Source organism: Platichthys flesus, chromosome 16 (assembly GCF_949316205.1).
Source record: "Platichthys flesus chromosome 16, fPlaFle2.1, whole genome shotgun sequence".
In the NCBI taxonomy this organism is placed as follows: domain Eukaryota; kingdom Metazoa; phylum Chordata; class Actinopteri; order Pleuronectiformes; family Pleuronectidae; genus Platichthys; species Platichthys flesus.
In genome coordinates this window covers 5,631,867-5,653,460 of record NC_084960.1, presented here as the reverse complement: position 1 = coordinate 5,653,460, position 21,594 = coordinate 5,631,867, and the positions used below count along the sequence as shown (strand labels likewise).

General features: G+C 40.3%; 4 gene segments (V, D, J or C); all 4 read right to left on the bottom strand.

Annotated features, from left to right (window-relative positions):
• Positions 1-889: 889 nt before the first annotated feature.
• LOC133971160 (immunoglobulin heavy variable 4-59-like) lies at positions 890-1,374 on the bottom strand. The segment is given in 2 exon segments: positions 890-1,224; positions 1,315-1,374. Coding segments are annotated over 2 exon segments (348 nt in total).
• An 8,356-nt stretch (positions 1,375-9,730) lies between these two features.
• LOC133971173 (immunoglobulin heavy variable 4-38-2-like) lies at positions 9,731-10,187 on the bottom strand. The segment is given in 2 exon segments: positions 9,731-10,035; positions 10,126-10,187. Coding segments are annotated over 2 exon segments (348 nt in total).
• A 1,279-nt stretch (positions 10,188-11,466) lies between these two features.
• LOC133971170 (immunoglobulin heavy variable 4-38-2-like) lies at positions 11,467-11,923 on the bottom strand. The segment is given in 2 exon segments: positions 11,467-11,771; positions 11,862-11,923. Coding segments are annotated over 2 exon segments (348 nt in total).
• A 1,276-nt stretch (positions 11,924-13,199) lies between these two features.
• LOC133971190 (probable non-functional immunoglobulin heavy variable 3-38-3) lies at positions 13,200-13,654 on the bottom strand. The segment is given in 2 exon segments: positions 13,200-13,504; positions 13,595-13,654. Coding segments are annotated over 2 exon segments (348 nt in total).
• Positions 13,655-21,594: the final 7,940 nt, after the last annotated feature.

Sequence of the window (21,594 nt, the reverse complement as noted above, 5' to 3'; positions counted from 1 at the left end):
GCTGCATCGCACAACAGAACCACAACAGGAGCCGCAACTCGGCAAGACAACTTCACTGGACTTCAAATTGCATATCAACCTTTTTTCCCTTTTCATGGACGGGTAACATAACTGGGCTTAATAAATATACTCGATGAAGCAAAGGTTTTTTTATTAGATTCCATTTGTTGTTTGTTAGTTTGATTTGTGTTGCTGTGATATTTTGGTTTGACGATAATTGAAAGTTAATGTTAGTTACGCTCTTCACAGTCTTGTTCTGCATGCATCTAGTAACTTTCTCTAATTTGACACCAACACACACACCGACGCATATCTCCTCACACATCTCTCTGACCCTCGCTACATGTCATAAACAAACTAGGGGGAATGGTTTATTGCCCTCATAGGGGCCACCTGCCATTTTGGAAGCAAACTCACTCACACCGACACACAAAGGCATGCATACCCACAAACACATATTTGTATAGTAATTACACCTTTTTTATTCGTGGATTCATGATTTATAATCTTCATAATAATTTTTTTCCCCCAAATGTTGCCTTAATGAATGTTGCATGAATTTGAGTTTGCCAACCTCTACACTGTCAATAACTCTATCATTCAACTTTACTAACTATATATATGGTAAATTTGGTTGTAGTTATTTATTTTAATTGTTAATCAGAGTTCCAAATATGTTGTTAGTACTTTTGAGAATTAATCAATAAATTTGGCGGCAAGTTATGCAGGAGGAATGAGTGAACTGATGAAAAGAGTTCCTGCAGTTATAAAACCTTCATGAAACGGACTGATTCCTCTTTACAGTAACAGTGAACTGGTCTGAAATCACCAGTAGTCTTTGGGCTCCTCCTCTGGTGGCTTCATGTAACTAGTGTTCAGGCACTGAGGGGTTTTTGTTCAGGTCGGCTGATGGTTTGTATCATTGTGTGTCTCTGGCACAGTAATACACAGCAGTGTCTCCAGGCTGCACGTTCTGTCCCTTTAGAGTCACTGTGTTGCTGGAAGTGTCTAATTCGATACTGAACTTGTTCTTTAGTGAATCTTTATAGTTTGTGCTCCCTCCAGCTCTTCTTCCAATCCACTCCAGTCCTTTCCCTGCTGGCTGTCTGATCCAATGTGTCCAGTAGCTGCTGAGAGAATAAGAGACCTGGCAGCTGATGGTCAGAGTTTGACCTGGCTGCACAGTCACAGAGGCTGGCTGTGTCAAAGTTTGACACTTCACATCTGTTAAAAGAAGAATGTTTTGTCATAAATCATTAAGTTGTCCTGCAAAAGAAAAAGTGGTGACTCTATGACAAATCCAGGGAGACTCACATGATCCAGCTGCCAACAGCAGCAGCACAGCTACAGGAAACATGGTTAATGGTGAATCTGACGTGCCGTCAACTCCCCTGTCAGTCTGTTGGGAAGTTTTTATAGTTGAGTAACAAGGAAGGTCTCTGAGTTTGCATAGAATCAAATAAACAAATCATCAGTGATGGTGTCACTGGGGGTATTAGAATAGAATAGGCTGCTCAGTGTTATTAGATCAGCTCTGGGAAAACATGACAGGGAATCACCTCTGTTTACTATAAAATATGATGTATTTTTATCTAATTATTTGCTTAATTTTAACACATTGAAATCCCATCGTAAGGCAGATTAAACCATTAGCTTTGCTTTAACAGTAAACAGTTAAGGCACATATGTATTGTTGTGACGTTTCAGAAATGCAATGATTCCATTATCAATGGAATGGTTATACAGATTCTAGGCCCATTGTTACGTGAAATCCTGTCCTTGTATAATATGAAATGATAATTGTGTCTTCTGTGTTCTGGGAGGAAATTAAACTGAGCATTGACCTACAGGCCAAGGTCCCTCTTCACTAGCCCTGTGTTGGGACCATGTATTTGTGAACTACAGTTCGGCCTACATGTGTAGTCAGAAGCCTAAAGCACATGTTCTTTGTTCTGGAGAAACCAGAGCAACCAGAACTCAGTCTCCCATGTTGCTTCAACGTCATACAGAGGTGTGAAAACCGACTGGGAACACAAGTTTCAACCACTTTTGGTAACTCTGGGCCCCATGATCCATGAGGTCATTTGGCCACTATAAGTCAAGTCCCCCCTTTTTTTTTCTCTTTCTACACAACCCTTTTAGAGGAGAAGTGAGGCTGTCCAGCTCATTTGCTCTTTCATCTCAACTCAACTCTCCAAGAAGAGCCCACCTCTTTTTCTGCTCAACTTCAATGGAGGAGAGGTGCAGCTTGCAGGTCACCTCACCAAGGAAAACTCCTCCCAATCCAAGCTCTACCAACCTCAAGCCGGCCTGACTGGAGCAGACTGTTAAAACCTTCTGAAAGGCAGCGACGCATTAGCCTGCCTGAGAACTTCAAACAGCACAAGAGCTGCATCGTACAGCAGAACCACAACAGAAGCCGCTACCAAGCAAGATTACTTCACTAGACAAGGAACAGCATGTCTTATCTTTCAAGCAGCAGTGTCTTGTCGAAGTCGGTGTTTGAAGAGAGGAGACGCGGACCCAGAACTTGCAGCATAACAGAATTTATTACACAGAAGTTTCACAGGTCAGACGGGCACCATGAGAAATCACAAAGGCCAGATAGTGAAAATCTGACTTGCAGGGATCGGACACACAATATATATAGGGACGTTGGTTCCGCCCTGGACTTCAGGTAAAACACATCCCACATGGGATTTCTGACTAAATAAGGGCACGTTTTTGTGTCTGAAGATGAAGACACATTGGTCAAGAACACTCCCTCTGCATCCATCCACCAGCTGGTCCGAGACAACTCCCTAGGCCAAAGGATATCCCCAAAAAGGTAGAGAGGACTCTCTGAGAATGTCTGAGTGTCCAGAAGATAGGCATCATAAATGTAAGCCTGTCATTATGTGTTCTAAGCACATACCAACATGTTTTACTCTAACGAATACACGACAAGCACATCAACCTTATTTCCCATTTCATGATTGAGTAAAACAACTGGGCTTAGTAATTATACTAGGCTAAGCAAACACTGTTTATTCGATTTTGTGTGATGTTTATTAGTTGGATTGTGTTGCTGTGATATTTTTGTTAAAAATTATTTTAAAAGTTAATGTTAGTTCTGTCAGACAACTCATGTTTGATCATGTAATACATTTATTACAACAGATTTAGTGTTTGGCGTCTAGGGTCCAACTTAATCACTCCCCCATATGATTACACAGGAATGATGGGAGTGATGATCTAATACTTGTAACCCCCCGTTGGAGCCTACAGGTGGATCCTGGGCCTACAGGTGGATGCTGGGGTGGTGGAGGGACTGAAGCAACAGGTAGCAATACTGCAGCAGCAGTGCGAGCAAGAGGGGTTGATGGGAAATGTCTCTCTGGTTAAATAGACCACCTGATAAGGTGGGTGTGTATTATAGATGGTTGTGGAGATTGAGGTATGTCACATGATGTATGTCACGTGATGTATGTCACGTGATTGGCGCAGCGCAGCTCGAGTTGCCTGCCAGAACTAGCTCGCAGGCGTCGCCATATTTATGCTTTCACAGTCTTTCTCTGCATGCATCTAGTAATTTTCTCTAATTTGGCACCAACACACACACACATATCTCCACACACATCTCCCTGAACACCCATACATGTTGTAAACATACATTTTTATATAGTAAGTAGACCTCTTGTAATTTGTGTATTCATACTTTATCATCTTCATAATATATGTTTTATTTCACAAATTATGTTTTAGTGAATGTTGTATAAGTGTGACTTTTTCAAGCCTCTACACTGTCAAGAACTCTATATCCTTCAACTTAGCTGACTATCTATATGGTAATTTTGGTTAAAGTTACTAATTTAATTGTTAATCAGAGTTCCAAATTTGTAGTTAGTACGTTCATGTGACTTAATCAATAAATCTGCTGTCTTTACCCTTCCTTTGAAGGTTGGTGCCCCGAAGTAACTTTAATCAATTAAAGTTATTATTGAAGATTCATATTTTGAACATGAATATATAATATTTTTTCTCACAACCAAATTTATTGAATGCCGAAACGTAAACTATTTATTGGTGTCACGTTTTATGCATTATTGCACGACAGTAGAATTCAGAAGGAGGCTCTCTAGTTTATCGTCAAACATCGTAAAAACGTTTCACGTCATGATGCCATAATTTATATAACAGAATATAAGTGTGTGCAGAAAGGGGATAAATGGATGGGTAAAGCTCATTTAAATGATTTGATCTAGTTCTGTAACGTTCCAGGTTTTAAGACGTGGAGATTCTGCTGCTCTTGAGCAAAGTGGTTGATTTCTTGACATGTTATGCAGGATGAATGAGTGAACTGATGAAAAGAGTTCCTGCAGTTATAAAACCTTCATGAAACGGACTGATTCCTCTTTACAGTAACAGTGAACAGGTCTGAAATCACCAGTAGTCTTTGAGCTCCTCCTCTGGTGGCTTCATGTAACTAGTGTTCAGGCACTGAGGGGTTTTTGTTCAGGTCGGCTGATGGTTTGTATCATTGTGTTTCTCTGGCACAGTAATACACAGCAGTGTCTCCAGGCTGCACGTTCTGTCCCTTTAGAGTCACTGTGTTGCTGGAAGTGGCTAATTCGATACTGAACTTGTTCTTTAGTGAATCTTTATAGTATGAATCTCCTGTATATTTCATCCCAATCCACTCCAGTCCTTTTCCTGCAGGCTGTCTGATCCAAGCTGTGCGGTAGCTGCCAACAGAATAAGAGACCTGGCAGCTGATGGTCAGAGTTTGACCTGGCTGCACAGTCACAGAGGCTGGTTGCGTCAAAGTTTCACACTTCACATCTGTTAAAAGAAGAATGTTTTGTCATAAATCATTAAGTTGTCCTGCAAAAGAAAAAGTGGTGACTCTATGACAAATCCAGGGAGACTCACATGATCCAGCTGCCAACAGCAGCAGCACAACTACAGGAAACATGGTTAATGGTGAATCTGACGTGCCGTCAACTCCCCTGTCAGTCTGTTGGGAAGTTTTTATAGTTGAGTAACATGGAAGGTCTCTGAGTTTGCATAGAATCAAATATACAAATCATCAGTGATGGTGTCACTGGGGGTAATAGAATAGAATAGGCTGTTCAGTGTTATTAGATCAGCTCTGGGAAAACATGAACGGGAATCACCTCTGCTTTCTATAAAATATTATGTATTTTGATTTCATTATTTACTCAATTTTAACACGTTTATTTAGTCATTTTTTATTATTTTATCTGTAAGCCATGGTTTACACATATCTCTCAATCTGATCAAGTCAAAGAAAAACTCATACTTTAGGTACCTTTTTTTCTTTGTCTTTATTTTGTTGAATTGACTCAGCAACCATCTTTTCTTCAGATCATAATGTTGAATAAAACTGTTCAATCCTAAGCTTAGTTTAAAAAGCAGTATCAAATTCATAAATCCCAAATGTAGTCAGTGTTTTCTTATCTGTTTGAAATTTAAATTGGAGGTATTTTTTTAGATAATGACACTTTGTATTGTAGCTTAGGACATGTGGGGGGGGGGGGGGGGGGAGGCTTCAACGATTTTCAGTGTTGGAAGAGGAGGATATTTAAACACTCAATGAGTGACAGAGGAACAGATGCAATGCTTTGTGTACAGCTCTGTGGCTTCCTGTGTTACTGTGGCTCTCGAGCACAATAATAAACAGCAGAGTCTTCAGTCGTCAGGCTGCTCATGTGCAGATACACCTGGTCCATGTCGTTGTTTCTGGAAATTGTGAAGCGATTCTTCACAGATGCTGAATAATATTTAGAGCTGCCTGACGGAGCAGAAATGAAGGCAACCCCCTCCAGGCCTTTTCCTTCAGCTTGTCTGATCCAGCTGATATGAGCTGAGTCATCAGATATCCCTGCATATGTACACGTCAGTTTGTGGGATTCTCCGGGCCGCTTCACCGCCGGTTCAGATTCAGTCAGAGTCTGACTGCAAACACCTGAGGAGAAAATCAGTTTGGTTATAGAACAGAGCCGAACATGAGCCTGGACGACAAAAAGGAAGAGTGCAGAGGTTTGGAATTCACCAGAAATGGCTGACAGCAGCAGAAATGTGAAAAATTTAGTTAAAGTCATCATGGTCGTTTGTTGAACGTCTGGTTGGTGGTTTGGTTTGTCATCAGATTGAAGGGAGATTAATACAGATGGAGGAGCTCATGATTTACATTGACTCCTCCTCACAACGATGAAACTGTATCTATCAACTGAAGGGATTTTATCTAATTTCTTATTTTACTCGTTTTAACTTTTTCTTCATTATATTCTGATGTTAGTTACAAAATAATTCATAAAAATATATTAAAAAATTTCAGTTTGATACATGAATATAAAACACAAAATTACATCCATATATATATTTATACACTACCGTTCAAAAGTTTGGGGTAACTTCGAAATTTCTGTATTTTTCAAAGAAAAGCACTGTTTTTTTCATTGAAAATAATATTAAATTAATCAGAAACACAGAAAAGACAAGTGGGAGGTCCAGGTGCACAACTCAGGAAGAAGACAAGTATATAAGAGTCTCTAGTTTGAGAAATAGACGCCTCACAAGTCCTCAACTGGCAGCTTCTTGAAATGGTACCCGCAAAACGCCAGTGTCAACGTCTACAGTGAAGAGGCGACTCCAGGTTGCTGGCCTTCTAGGCAGAGTGGTAAAGAAAATAAATCCATATCTGAGACTGGCCAATAAAAAGAAAAGATTGATATGGGCAAAAGAATACAGACAGTGGACAGAGGAAGATTGGAAAAAGTTTGAGGTGTATGGATCAAACAGAAGAACATTTGTGAGACGCAGAACAGGTGAAAAGATTCTGGAAGACTGCCTGACGCCATCTGTCCAGCATGGTGGAGGTCATGTGATGGTCTGGGGCTGCTTTGGTGCTGGTAGAGTGGGAGATTTGTACAAGGTAAAAGGGATTTTAATTAAGGAAGGCTATCACTCCATTTTGAAAAGCCATGCCATACCCTGTGGACAGAGCTTGATTGGAGCCAATTTCCTCCTACAACAGGAAAATGACCCAACGCACACCTGCAAATAATGCAAGAACTATTTAGGGAAGAAGCAGGCAACTGGTAAGCTGTCTGTAATGGAGTGGCCAGCTCAGTCACCAAATTTCAACCCTATTGAGCTGCAGTTATAAAACCTTCATGAAACGGACTGATTCCTTTTTACAGTAACAGTGAACTGGTCTGAAATCAGCAGTAGTCTTTGGGCTCCTCCTCTGGTGACTTCATGTAACTAGTGTTCAGGCACTGAGGGGTTTTTGTTCAGGTCGGCTGATGGTTTGTATCATTGTGTGTCTCTGGCACAGTAATACACAGCAGTGTCTCCAGGCTGCATGTTCTGTCCCTTTAGAGTCACTGTGTTGCTGGAAGTGGCTAATTCCATATTGAACTTGTTCTTTAGTGAATCTTTATAGTATTTGCTTTGTCCACTACGTTCCATTCCAATCCACTCCAATCCTTTTCCTGCAGGCTGTCTGATCCAAGCTGTGTACCAGCTGCTGATGGAATAAGAGACCTGGCAGCTGATGGTCAGAGTTTGACCTGGCTGCACAGTCACAGAGGCTGGCTGCGTCAAAGTTTCACACTTCACATCTGTTAAAAGAAGAATGTTTTGTAATGAATCATTAAGTTGTCCTGCAAAAGAAAAATTGGTGACTCTATGACAAATCCAGGGAGACTCACATGATCCAGCTGCCAACAGCAGCAGCACAGCTACAGGAAACATGGTTAATGGTGAATCTGACGTGCCGTCAACTCCCCTGTCAGTTTTTTGGGGAGTTTTTATAGTTGAGTAACAAGGAAGGTCTCTGAGTTTGCATAGAATCAAATATACGAATCCTCAGTGATGGTGTCACTGAGGATTGTATATTTAGGCTGCTCAGTGTTATTAGATCATCTCTGTGAAAACATGACAGGGAATCACCTCTGCTTACTATAAAATATGATTTTTTTTATCTCATTATTTACTCAATTTGAACACATTTATTTATTCATTTTTATTTTTAATTTTTTTAGTGGAAGAGACAGTGACTACAGTCTGGAACTGGAGGAAAGTAGTGGATTCACATTTCTGGTCATGTTGTGAGAGCCCTATAACCACTCATCTATATATTTTTCATTTAAAATCTAGCACCAATGGTCATTTATGCAGAAAGCCATGGGTTACACATATCTCTTAATCTGATCAAGTCAAAGAAAAGTCTCAGAGTTCAGTTTCCCTTTTTTATTCGTCTTTTTTTAATGATATTTACTCAGCAACCATCTTTTCTTCAGATCACATTGTTGAATAGAACTGTAAAATCATGACCTTAGTTTAAGAAGCAGTATTCAATTCATAAATCCAAAATATATTCAATGTTTTTTTATATGTTAAAATTTTTAATTGAAGTCATTTTTAGATATTGATACTGTTTATTGTAGCTTACGACATGGGGGGGGAGCTTTAACAATTTTCAGTGTTGGAAGAGGAGGATATTTAAACACTCAATAAGTGACACAGTGACAGATGCAATGCTTTGTGTACAGCTCTGTGGCTTCCTGTGTTACTGTGGCTCTCGAGCACAATAATAAACAGCAGAGTCTTCAGTCGTCAGGCTGCTCATGTGCAGATACACCTGGTCCATGTCGTTGTTTCTGGAAATTGTGAAGCGATTCTTGACAGATGCTGAATAATATTTATTGGTTCCTGACGGAGCAGAAATGAAGGCAACCCACTCCAGGCCTTTTCCTTCAGCTTGTCTGATCCAGCTGATAGCAGCAGAGTTATCAGATATCCCTGCATATGTACACGTCAGTTTGTGGGATTCTCCGGGCCACTTCACCGCCGGTTCAGATTCAGTCAGAGTCTGACTGCAAACAGCTGAGGAGAAAATCAATTTGGTTATAGAACAGAGCCGAACATGAGCCTGGACGACAAAAAGGAAGAGAGCAGAGGTTTGGAATTCACCAGAAATGGCTGACAGCAGCAGAAATGTGAGACATTTAGTTAAAGTCATCATGGTCGTTTGTTGAACGTCTGGTTGGTGGTTTGGTTTGTCATCAGGTTGAAGGGAGATTAATACAGATGGAGGAGCTCATGATTTGCATTGACTCCTCCTCACAATGATGAAATTGTATCGATCAACTGAAGGGATTTCATCTCATTTCTTATTTGACTCGATTTAACTTTTTGTTTATTATATTACAATGTTAGTTACAAAATGTTTAATATAAATATATATTCACATGTGTGGGTGTGTTTATATACCTGATTTAAAATATATGTAAATTTGTCTCTTTTAGAACCAATTGAAGTATGGTTATTTGTCATGAATTGTATTTATTTTTTCTTCTCATAAATCACTGAAACTTTATTATCTTTGTTTAATCGCATATCAGTATCGTAGAAATATTAATCTCGGAGTAACTAATGGAACTTGAGACAATCAGAAAAACAATTTCTTCAATTTTTTTCATTATTTATCATAAACTAAAATTATACTCACTGACATGTCAGTCACTATGATGACTAGATATTAAAAGTGGAATAAATAGTTACTGTTAAATGACCTTAAGACCCATGTCTGATTCCTCATTACAGTAACAGTGAACTGGTCTGAAGTCACCAGTAGTCTTTGGGCTCCTCCTCTGGTGGCTTCATGTAACTAGTGTTCAGGCACTGAGGGTTTTTTGTTCAGGTCGGCTGATGGTTTGTATCATTGTGTGTCTCTAGCACAGTAATACACAGCAGTGTCTCCAGGCTGCACGGTCTGTCCCTTTAGAGTCACTGTTTTGCTGGAAGTGTCTAATTCGATATTGAACTTGTTCTTTAATGAATCTTTATAGTATGAACCTCCTGTATGTTTCATTCCAATCCACTCCAGTCCTTTTCCTGCAGGCTGTCTGATCCAAGCTGTGTTGTAGCTGCTGAGAGAATAAGAGACCTGGCAGCTGATGGTCAGAGTTTGACCTGGCTGCACAGTCACAGAGGCTGGCTGCGTCAAAGTTTCACACTTCACATCTGTTAAAAGAGGAATGTTTTGTCATAAATCATCAAGTTGTCCTGCAAAAGAAAAAGTGGTGACTCTATGACAAATCCAGGGAGACTCACATGATCCAGCTGCCAACAGCAGCAGCACAGCTACAGGAAACATGGTTAATGGTGAATCTGACGTGCCGTCAACTCCCCTGTCAGTCTGTTGGGAAGTTTTTATAGTTGAGTAACAAGGAAGGTCTCTGAGTTTGCATAGAATCAAATATACGAATCATCAGTGATGGTGTCACTGGGGCTAATAGAATAGAATAGGCCGCTCAATGTTATATGATCAGCTCTGTGAAAACATGACAGGGAATCACCTCTGCTTACTATGAAATATGATGTAGTTTGATCTCATTCTTTTCTCAAGTTTAACCCATTGAAATCACATTGTAAGGCTGATTAAACCGTCAGCTTTGCATTTACAGTAAACAATTAAGGCATATATGTATTGTTGTGACTTTTCAGAAATGCAATAATTATTAATTGAGACAAATTTACCATTATCAGTGGGAATACAGATTCTAGGGCCATTGCTTCGAACAATCCCGTCCCTGTATAATATGAAGTGATAATTGTGTCTCCTGTGTTCTGGGGAGGAACTCAAACTGAGCATTGACCTACAGGCCAAGGTCCCTCTTCACCAGCCCTGTTTGTGATTCACATGAGTTCAAGATGCAGCCAGGAGGAGGACTGTGTCCAGTTTGGGAGACTCAGAACTTCCTCTTTGCTATTTGCAGATGATGTTGTTCTGTTCACTTCATCAGATTGTGACCTGCATGTATTCTGGGATGGATTGCAGCTGTGATGACGGTCAGCACCTTTAACTCTGAGGAAATGGTTCTCTGCTAGAAAACCACGAAATCCTTCTTTGGGTTGGGACGGAGATTCTACACCAAATGAAGAAGTTTAATTATCTCTGGGTCTTTTTAATTAGTAAGGTTGAATTCAGAAGGAGACTCTCTAGTTTTAAGTCTAAAATTGTAAAAACGTTTCACATAATGATGCCATAACCTATATAACAGAATATAAGTGTGTGCCGAAAGGGGATAAATGGATGGATAAAGCTCATATACATGATTTGATCACGTTTGGCAACATTCTTGGTTTTAAGAGGTGGAGGTTCTGCTGCTCTTGAGCAAGGTGGGTGATTTCTTGACATGTTTCTTGACGACATAATTTCCCTTCGGGGATGAATAAAGTAATCTATCTATCTATCTATCTTATGCAGGAGGAATAATTGAATTGATAAAAAGAGTTCCTGCAGTTTTAAAACCTTCATGAAAGGGACTGATTCCTCTTTACAGTGAACTGGTCTGAAATCAGCAGTAGTCTTTGGGCTCCTCCTCTGGTGGCTTTGTGTAACTAGTTTTCAGGCACTGAGGGGTTTTTGTTCAGGTCGGCTGATGGTTTGTATCATTGTGTGTCTCTAGCACAGTAATACACAGCAGTGTCTCCAGGCTGCACGGTCTGTCCCTTTAGAGTCACTGTTTTGCTGGAAGTGTCTAATTCGATATTGAACTTGTTCTTTAATGAATCTTTATAGTATGAACCTCCTGTATGTTTCATTCCAATCCACTCCAGTCCTTTTCCTGCAGGCTGTCTGATCCAAGCTGTGTTGTAGCTGCTGAGAGAATAAGAGACCTGGCAGCTGATGGTCAGAGTTTGACCTGGCTGCACAGTCACAGAGGCTGGCTGCGTCAAAGTTTCACACTTCACATCTGTTAAAAGAGGAATGTTTTGTCATAAATCATCAAGTTGTCCTGCAAAAGAAAAAGTGGTGACTCTATGACAAATCCAGGGAGACTCACATGATCCAGCTGCCAACAGCAGCAGCACAGCTACAGGAAACATGGTTAATGGTGAATCTGACGTGCCGTCAACTCCCCTGTCAGTCTGTTGGGATGTTTTTATAGTTGAGTAACAAGGAAGGTCTCTGAGTTTGCATAGAATCAAATATACGAATCATCAGTGATGGTGTCACTGGGGCTAATAGAATAGAATAGGCCGCTCAATGTTATATGATCAGCTCTGTGAAAACATGACAGGGAATCACCTCTGCTTACTATGAAATATGATGTAGTTTGATCTCATTCTTTTCTCAAGTTTAACCCATTGAAATCACATTGTAAGGCTGATTAAACCGTCAGCTTTGCATTTACAGTAAACAATTAAGGCATATATGTATTGTTGTGACTTTTCAGAAATGCAATAATTATTAATTGAGACAAATTTACCATTATCATTGGGAATACAGATTCTAGGGCCCTTGCTTCGAGAAATACCGTCCTTGTATAATATGAAGTGATAATTGTGTCTCCTGTGTTCTGGGGAGGAACTCAAACTGAGCATTGACCTACAGGCCAAGGTCCCTCTTCACCAGCCCTGTTTGTGATTCACATGAGTTCAAGATGCAGCCAGGAGGAGGACTGTGTCCAGTTTGGGAGACTCAGAACTTCCTCTTTGCTATTTGCAGATGATGTTGTTCTGTTCACTTCATCAGATTGTGACCTGCATGTATTCTGGGATGGATTGCAGCTGTGATGACGGTCAGCACCTTTAACTCTGAGGAAATGGTTCTCTGCTAGAAAACCACGAAATCCTTCTTTGGGTTGGGACGGAGATTCTACACCAAATGAAGAAGTTTAATTATCTCTGGGTCTTTTTAATTAGTAAGGTTGAATTCAGAAGGAGACTCTCTAGTTTTAAGTCTAAAATTGTAACGTTTCACATAATGATGCCATAACCTATATAACAGAATATAAGTGTGTGCCGAAAGGGGATAAATGGATGGATAAAGCTCATATACATGATTTGATCACGTTTGGCAACATTCTTGGTTTTAAGAGGTGGAGGTTCTGCTGCTCTTGAGCAAGGTGGGTGATTTCTTGACATGTTTCTTGACGACATAATTTCCCTTCGGGGATGAATAAAGTAATCTATCTATCTATCTATCTTATGCAGGAGGAATAATTGAATTGATAAAAAGAGTTCCTGCAGTTTTAAAACCTTCATGAAAGGGACTGATTCCTCTTTACAGTGAACTGGTCTGAAATCACCAGTAGTCTTTGGGCTCCTCCTCTGGTGGCTTTGTGTAACTAGTTTTCAGGCACTGAGGGGTTTTTGTTCAGGTCGGCTGATGGTTTGTATCATTGTGTGTCTCTGGCACAGTAATACACAGCAGTGTCTCCAGGCTGCACGGTCTGTCCCTTTAGAGTTACTGTGTTGCTGGAAGTATCTTCGTCGATACTGAACTTGTTCTTTAATGAATCTTTATAGTATGTTGTCGATCCAGCCCTGCTTCCAATCCACTCCAGTCCTTTTCCTGCAGGCTGTCTGATCCAAGCTGTGTAGTAGCTGCCAACAGTATAAGAGACCTGGCAGCTGATGGTCAGAGTTTGACCTGGCTGCACAGTCACAGAGGCTGGCTGCGTCAAAGTTTCACACCTCACATCTGTCAAAAGAAGAATGTTTGGTCATAAATCATCAAGTTGTCCAGCAAAAGAAAAAGTGGTGACTCTATGACAAATCCAGGGAGACTCACATGATCCAGCTGCCAACAGCAGCAGCACAGCTACAGGAAACATGGTTAATGGTGAATCTGACGTGCCGTCAACTCCCCTGTCAGTCTGTTGGGAAGTTTTTATAGTTGAGTAACAAGGAAGGTCTCTGAGTTTGCATAGAATCAAATATACGAATCATCAGTGATGGTGTCACCGGGGGTAAAAGAATAGAATAGGCTGCTCAGTGTTATTAGATCAGCTCTGTGAAAACATGACAGGGAATCACCTCTGCTTACTATAAAATATGATGTGTTTTGATCTAATTATTTGCTCAATTTTAACACATTGAAATCCCATCGTAAGGCAGATTAAACCATTAGCTTTGCTTTAACAGTAAACAGTTAAGGCACATATGTGTTGTTGTGCCGTTTCAGAAATGCAATGATTCCATCATCAATGGAATGGTTATACAGATTCTAGGGCCATTGCTATGTGAAATCCTGTCCTTGTATAATATGAAATGATAATTGTGTCTTCTGTGTTCTGGGAGGAAATTAAACTGAGCATTGACCTACAGGCCAAGGTCCCTCTTCACCAGCCCTGTGTTGGCACCATGTAATTGTGAACTACAGTTCGGCCTACATGTGTAGTCAAAAGCTTAGAGCACATGTTCTTTGTTCTGGAGAAACCAGAGCAGCCAGAACTCGGTCTCCCAGGGTGGTTCAACGTCATACAGAGGTGTGAAAACCGACTGGGAACACAAGTTTCAACCACTATTGGTAACTCTGGGCCCCATGATCCATGAGGTCATTTGGTCACTATAAGTCAAGTCCCCCCTTTTTTTTTCTCTCTTTCTACGCAAGCCTCCTAGAGGAGAAGTGAGGCTGTCCAGCTCATTTGCTCTTTCATCTCAACTCAGCTCTCCAAGAAGAGCCCACCTCTTTTTCTCCTCAACTTCAAAGGAGGAGAGGTGCAGCTTGCAGCTCACCTCACCGTGGAAAACTCCTCCCAATCCAAGCTCTACCAACCTCAAGCCGGCCTGACTGGAGCAGACTGTTAAAACCTTCTGAAAGGCAGCGACGCATAAGCTTGCCTGAGAACTTCAAACAGCACAAGAGCTGCATCGCACAACAGAACCACAACAGGAGCTGCAACCAAGCAAGATTACTTCACTAGACTTAGAACAGCATGTCGTATCTTTCAAGCAGCAGTGTCTTGTCAAAGTCGGTGTTTGAAGAGAGGAGACGCGGACCCAGAACTTGCAGCATAACAGAATTTATTACACAGAAGTTTCACAGGTCAGACGGGCACCATGGTATGCCCGGAGAAATCACAAAGGCCAGATAGTGAAAATCTGACTTGCAGGGGTCGGACACACAATATATATAGGGATGTTGGTTCCGCCCTGGACTTCAGGTAAAACACATCCCACATGGGATTTGGACTAAATAAGGGCGCGTTTTTGTGTCTGAAGATGAAGACACATTGGTCAAGAACACTCCCTCTGCATCCATCCACCAGCTGGTCCGAGAAAACTCCCTAGGTCAAAGGTTATCCCCAAAAAGGTAGAGAGGACTCTCTGAGAATGTCTGAGTGTCCAGAAGATAGGCATCATAAATGTAAGCCATTATTTTTGTTTCAAATTATTTTAAAAGTTAATGTTAGTTATGCTTTTCACAGTCTTTCTCTGCATGCATCTAGTAATTTTCTCTAATTTGGCACAAACACACACACACACATATCTCCACACACATCTCCCTGAACACCCATACATGTTGTAAACATACATTTTTATATAGTAAGTAGACCTTTTGTAATTTGTGTATTCATACTTTATCATCTTCATAATATGTTTTATTTCACAAATTATGTTTTAATGAATGTTGCATGAGTGTGACTTTTGGTAAGAGGTGCAGACTAGTGTGTGGATCCAATTGCACGACTCGGAGACACAAGAAGGTGCAGTTAACCAACTTTACTGTTGAATGGCAGTACAAGTTAAGGCAGTCCAAACACGGGTACAATAATCCAACAGGAGGCAGGCAGTGGCAGAGTTCGTAATCCGTTAATTCAGCAGAGAGCAGAAACCGGCAGAGTTCGTGATAGTTTCGGTCCAAGGTCGGTACACGGGCAGGCAGTCGATCAAAAGGCAGAGTATCCGGCAGGGAAAAGGAAGAGATGTAACTCGTTAAGCAGGCAGTGATCGGTAACAGGAAGGCTATCAGAAGTAAATGCTGGAACGCTAGGAACATGTAGAAACAAAGACGAACTGGCAACGCAACACAAGAACACACAGACTAAATACACCGGGTGATGAGGACCAGGTGCAAACAATCTGGGAGGAGCTGACAATCACCCAGGTGGAACACACACACGAGGGAGGGAGTAAGGAATCTGAAACGAGAGGAGAGGTGAGTAAACAATAACACACAACAGAAGAATAAGTTATAAATATCCAGCCAACTTAACTTAATAATCAGGGCTGGACATAACACTTTTTCCAGCCTCTACACTGTCAAGAACTCTATATCCTTCAACTTAGCTGACTATCTATATGGTAATTTTGGTTAAAGTTACTAATTGAATTGTTAATCAGAGTTCCAAATTGTAGTTAGAACGTTCATGTGACTTAATCAATAAATCTGCTGTCTTTACCCTTCCTTTGAAGGTTGGTGCCCCGAAGTAACTTTAATCAATTAAAGTTATTATTGAAGATTCATATTTTGAACATGAATATTTAATATTTTTTCTTATAACCAAATTTATTGAATGCCGAAACGTAAACTATTTAATGGTGTCACGTTTTATGCATTATTGCACAACAGTAGAATTCAGAAGGAGGCTCTCTAGTTTATCGTCTAACATCGTAAAAACGTTTCAAGTCATGATGCCATAATTTATATAACAGAATATAAGTGTGTGCAGAAAGGGGATAAATGGATGGATGAAGCTCATTTAAATGATTTGATCAAGTTCTGTAACGTTCTAGGTTTTAAGACGTGGAGATTCTGCTGCTGTGGAGCAAGGTGGTCGATTTCATGACATGTTATGCAGGAGGAATGAGTGAACTGATGAAAAGAGTTCCTGCAGTTATAAAACCTTGCTTCTGATCTGAGGTGCTGTTAATTTGCAGTTTCTGAGGCTGGTAACTCTAATGAACGTTTCCTCGATAGCAGGGGTAGCTCTTGGTGTTCCGATCCTGGGGCGATCCTCATGGGAGCCAGTTTCATCATAGCGTTTGATGGTTTTCGCAACCGAACTTGAGGATACATACAAAGTTCTTGAAATTTTCGGGCTATACTGACCTTCCTGTATTAACGTAATGATGGAGTGTCATTTTTCTAACTTAGTTGAATGGTTCTTGCCATTATATGGAATAGAACTGTAGTCGAACAGGCCTATTCACTGTATAGAAATGTGCAGCAACCCTGCCTCTGCGCAACACAACTGATGGTCTCAAACACATTAAGAAGCCAAGAAATTCCACAAAGGAACTCTTGACAAGGCAAACCTATTAATTGAAAAGCATTCCAGGTGACTACCTCATGAAGCTGGTTGAAAGAAGGCCAAGAGTGTGCAAAGCTGTCATCAAAGCAAAGGTCGCTACTTTGAAGAATCTAAAATATAATACATATTCTGGATTGTTTAACACTTTTTTGTTTACTAAATAATTTCTTCATAGTTTTGATGTCTTCAATATTAATCTGCATTGAGAAAGAACGAAAAATAAGTAAAACCATTGAATTAGTAGAAGGTGATTTCTTGACATGTTATGCAGGAGGAATGAGTGAATTGATGAAAAGAGTTCCTGCAGTTATAAAACCTTCATGAAACGGACTGATTCCTCTTTACAGTAACAGTGAACTGGTCTGAAATCACCAGTAGTCTTTGGGCTCCTCCTCTGGTGGCTTCATGTAACTAGTGTTCAGGCACTGAGGGGTTTTTGTTCAGGTCGGCTGATGGTTTGTATCATTGTGTGTCTCTGGCACAGTAATACACAGCAGTGTCTCCAGGCTGCACGTTCTGTCCCTTTAGAGTCACTGTTTTGCTGGAAGTGGCTAATTCGATACTGAACTTGTTCTTCAGTGAATCTTTATAGTATTCGTTCCCATAACTATCTTTGATTCCAATCCACTCCAGTCCTTTTCCTGCAGGCTGTCTGATCCAAGCTGTGTAGGTGCCAAGATCATAAGAGACCTGGCAGCTGATGGTCAGAGTTTGACCTGGCTGCACAGTCACAGAGGCTGGCTGCGTCAAAGTTTCACACTTCACATCTGTTAAAAGAAGAAGGTTTTGTCATTAATCATAGTCATCAAGTTGTCCTGCAAAAGAAAAAGTGGAGACTCTATGACAGATCCAGGGAGACTCACATGATCCAGCTGCCAACAGCAGCAGCACAGCTACAGGAAACATGGTTAATGGTGAATCTGACGTGCCGTCAACTCCCCTGTCAGTCTGTTGGGAAGTTTTTATAGTTGAGTAACAAGGAAAGTCTCTGAGTTTGCATAGAATCAAATATACGAATCGTCAGTGATGGTGTCACTGGGGGTTATAGAATAGAATAGGCTGCTCAGTGTTATTAGATGAGCTCTGTGAAAACATGACAGGGAATCACCTCTGCTTTCTGTAAAATATGATGTGTTTTGATCTCATTATTAACTCAATTTTAACCTGTTTATTTCCTCATTTTTATATTTTAGTGTTTTATTTGTAAGAGATAGTGACTACAGACAGGAACTGGAGGTAAGTAATGGATATACATTTGTGGTCATGTTGTGAGAGCCCTATGACCACTCATCTTTATAGTTTTCGTTTAAAATCTAATGCCAACTTTCATTTTTGTAGAAAGCCATGGTTTACACATATCTCTCAATCTGATTAAGTCAAAGACATATCTCATAGTTTAGGTTTCTTATTTTATTTGTCTTTATTTTGTGATATTGTCTCAGCAACAATCTTTTCTTCAGATCACAATATTGAATAAAACTGTTCAATCATGTGCCTAGTTTAAAAAGCAGTATTCAATTCATAAATCCAAAATATATTCAATGTTTGTTTTATATGTTTAACATTTTAATTGGAGTAATTTTTAGATATTGATACCATTTATTCTAGCTTACGACATGGGGGCGAGCTTCAACAATTTACAGTGTTGGAAGAGGAGGATATTTAAACACTCAATGAGTGACACAGGGACAGATGCAATGCTTTGTGTAGAGCTCTGTGGCTTCCTGAGTTACTGTGGCTCTCGAGCACAATAATAAACCGCAGAGTCTTCAGTCGTCGACTGCTCATGTGCAGATACACCTGGTCCATGTCGTTGTTTCTGGAAATTGTGAAGCGATTCTTGACAGATGCTGAATAATATTTAATGTCTCCTGAGGGAGCAGAAATGTAAGCAACCCACTCCAGGCCTTTTCCTTCAGTTTGTCTGATCCAGCTGATACGAGCAGAGTCATCAGATATCCCTGCATATGTACACGTCAGTTTGTGGGATTCTCCGGGCCGCTTCACCGCCGGTTCAGATTCAGTCAGAGTCTGACTGCAAACACCTGAGGAGAAAATCATTTTGGTTATAGAACAGAGCCGACCATGAGCCTGGACGACAAAATGGAAGAGAGCAGAGGTTTGGAATTCACCAGAAATGGCTGACAGCAGCAGAAATGTGAGACATTTAGTTAAAGTCCTCATGGTCGTTTGTTGAACGTCTGGTTGGTGGTTTGGTTTGTCATCAGGTTGAAGGAAGATTAATACAGATGGAGGAGCTCATGATTTGCATTGACTCCTCCTCACAACGATGAAACTCTATCGATGAACTGAAGAGATTTGATCTAATTTCTTATTTTACTCGTTTTAACTTCTTCATTATATTATGATGTTAGCTACAAAATAATTCATGTTTTATGTTAATATATTAACATATGTTGGTGTATACTATATATCTATATCAAAATTATCTCTATATATATAATTTTGACTGTTAGTTACAAATAAAAGTAGATTTTGGTAATTTGTCAACAATTGTAATTTTTCCTTCTAAAAAATCACTGAAACTTTATTTTCTTTATAATGTTTATATCACTTTTATAAAACAAATAATCTCTGAGTAACTAATAGATCCTGAGACCATCAGAAAACACATTTTCTTGTATTTTTTTAATTATTTATCATAAACTAAAATTATACACAATGACATGTCAATCACTGTGATGTCAAAGTATTAAAGTGGTATAAATAGTTAGTTTCAAATAACGTTATGACCCATGTCTGATTCCTCTTTACAGCAACAGTGAACTGGTCTGAAATCAGCAGTAGTCTTTGGGCTCCTCCTCTGGTGGCTTCATGTAACTAGTGTTCAGGCACTGAGGGGTTTTTGTTCAGGTCGGCTGATGGTTTGTATCATTGTGTGTCTCTGGCACAGTAATACACAGCAGTGTCTCCAGGCTGCATGTTCTGTCCCTTTAGAGTCACTGTATTGCTGGAAGTGGCTAATTCCATATTGAACTTGTTCTTTAGTGAATCTTTATAGTATTTGCTTTGTCCACTACGTTCCATTCCAATCCACTCCAGTCCTTTTCCTGCAGGCTGTCTGATCCAAGCTGTCCAGTAGCTGCTGATGGAATAAGAGACCTGGCAGCTGATGGTCAGAGTTTGACCTGGCTGCACAGTCACAGAGGCTGGCTGCGTCAAAGTTTGACACTTCACATCTGTTAAAAGAAGAATGTTTTGTCATAAATCATTAAGTTGTCCTGCAAAAGAAAAAGTGGTGACTCTATGACAAATCCAGGGAGACTCACATGATCCAGCTGCCAACAGCAGCAGCACAGCTACAGGAAACATGGTTAATGGTGAATCTGACGTGCCGTCAACTCCCCTGTCAGTCTGTTGGGAAGTTTTTATAGTTGAGTAACAAGGAAGGTCTCTGAGTTTGCATAGAATCAAATATACGAATCATCAGTGATGGTGTCATTGGGGGTAATAGAATAGAATAGGCTGCTCACTGTTATTAGATCAGCTCTGGGAAAACATGACAGGGAATCACGTCTGCTTACTATAAAATATGATGAAGTTTGATCTCATTATTTACTCAAGTTTTACACATTGAAATCACATTGTAAGGCTGATTAAACTGTTAGCTTTGCTTTTACAGTAAACAATTAAGGCACATATGTATTGTTGTGACTTTTCAGAAATGCAATAATTATTGATTGAGACAAATTTACCATTATCAATGTGAATACAGATTCTAGGGACATTTCTTCGAGCAATCCCGTCCTTGTATAATATGAAGTGATAATTATGTCTTCTTTGTACTGGGAGGAACTCAAATTGAGCATTGACCTTCAGGCAAAGGTGTGACGTCCTGTCATTTAAGTTTGTTAATTTCAGTCTCATCAGTGTATTTTCTGTTTCCTGTTTTATTTTGTAGTATCTGTCCCTTGTGTGTGGTTCCTATCTTCACTTCCTTTCGGTGATTGTCTTCCCAGTCCTCATGTGTTTCACCTGTGGTTAATTGCTCCTGCCTTCCCTCTGTGTCTCTATTTAAGCCTCTGTCTTCCCCAAGCCCTTTGTCGGTTTGTACTAGTTGTTTCTCCTACTCGTGTCCACACGTCATGAGATATGGTTTGTCTGTTCTTGCTGTCTGGACCAGCTTCTCCTCGTTCCTTGTACTCCGTGCGCCTTGTCGCCAGAAGTTTACCAGTTAGTGTTAATGTTTATTTTTGTCTTGTTTAAAGACTCTTTTGATATTTAATACCTTTTTGTTTGCAACCTCTGCATCCCTGGGTCCATCTCCTCCCTCAAACCGTAACAAAAGGTCCCTCTTCATCAGCCCTGCTTGTGAATCACATGAGTTCAAGATGCAGCAGGAGGGAAGAATGTGTCCAGTTTGGGAGACTTAGAACTTCCTCTTTTCTATTTGCAGATTATATGGTTCTGTTCACTTCATCAGATTGTGACCTGCATGTGTTCTGGGATGGATTGCAGCTGTGATGACGGTCAGCACCTTTAACTCTGAGGAAATGGTTCTCTGCTAGAAAAC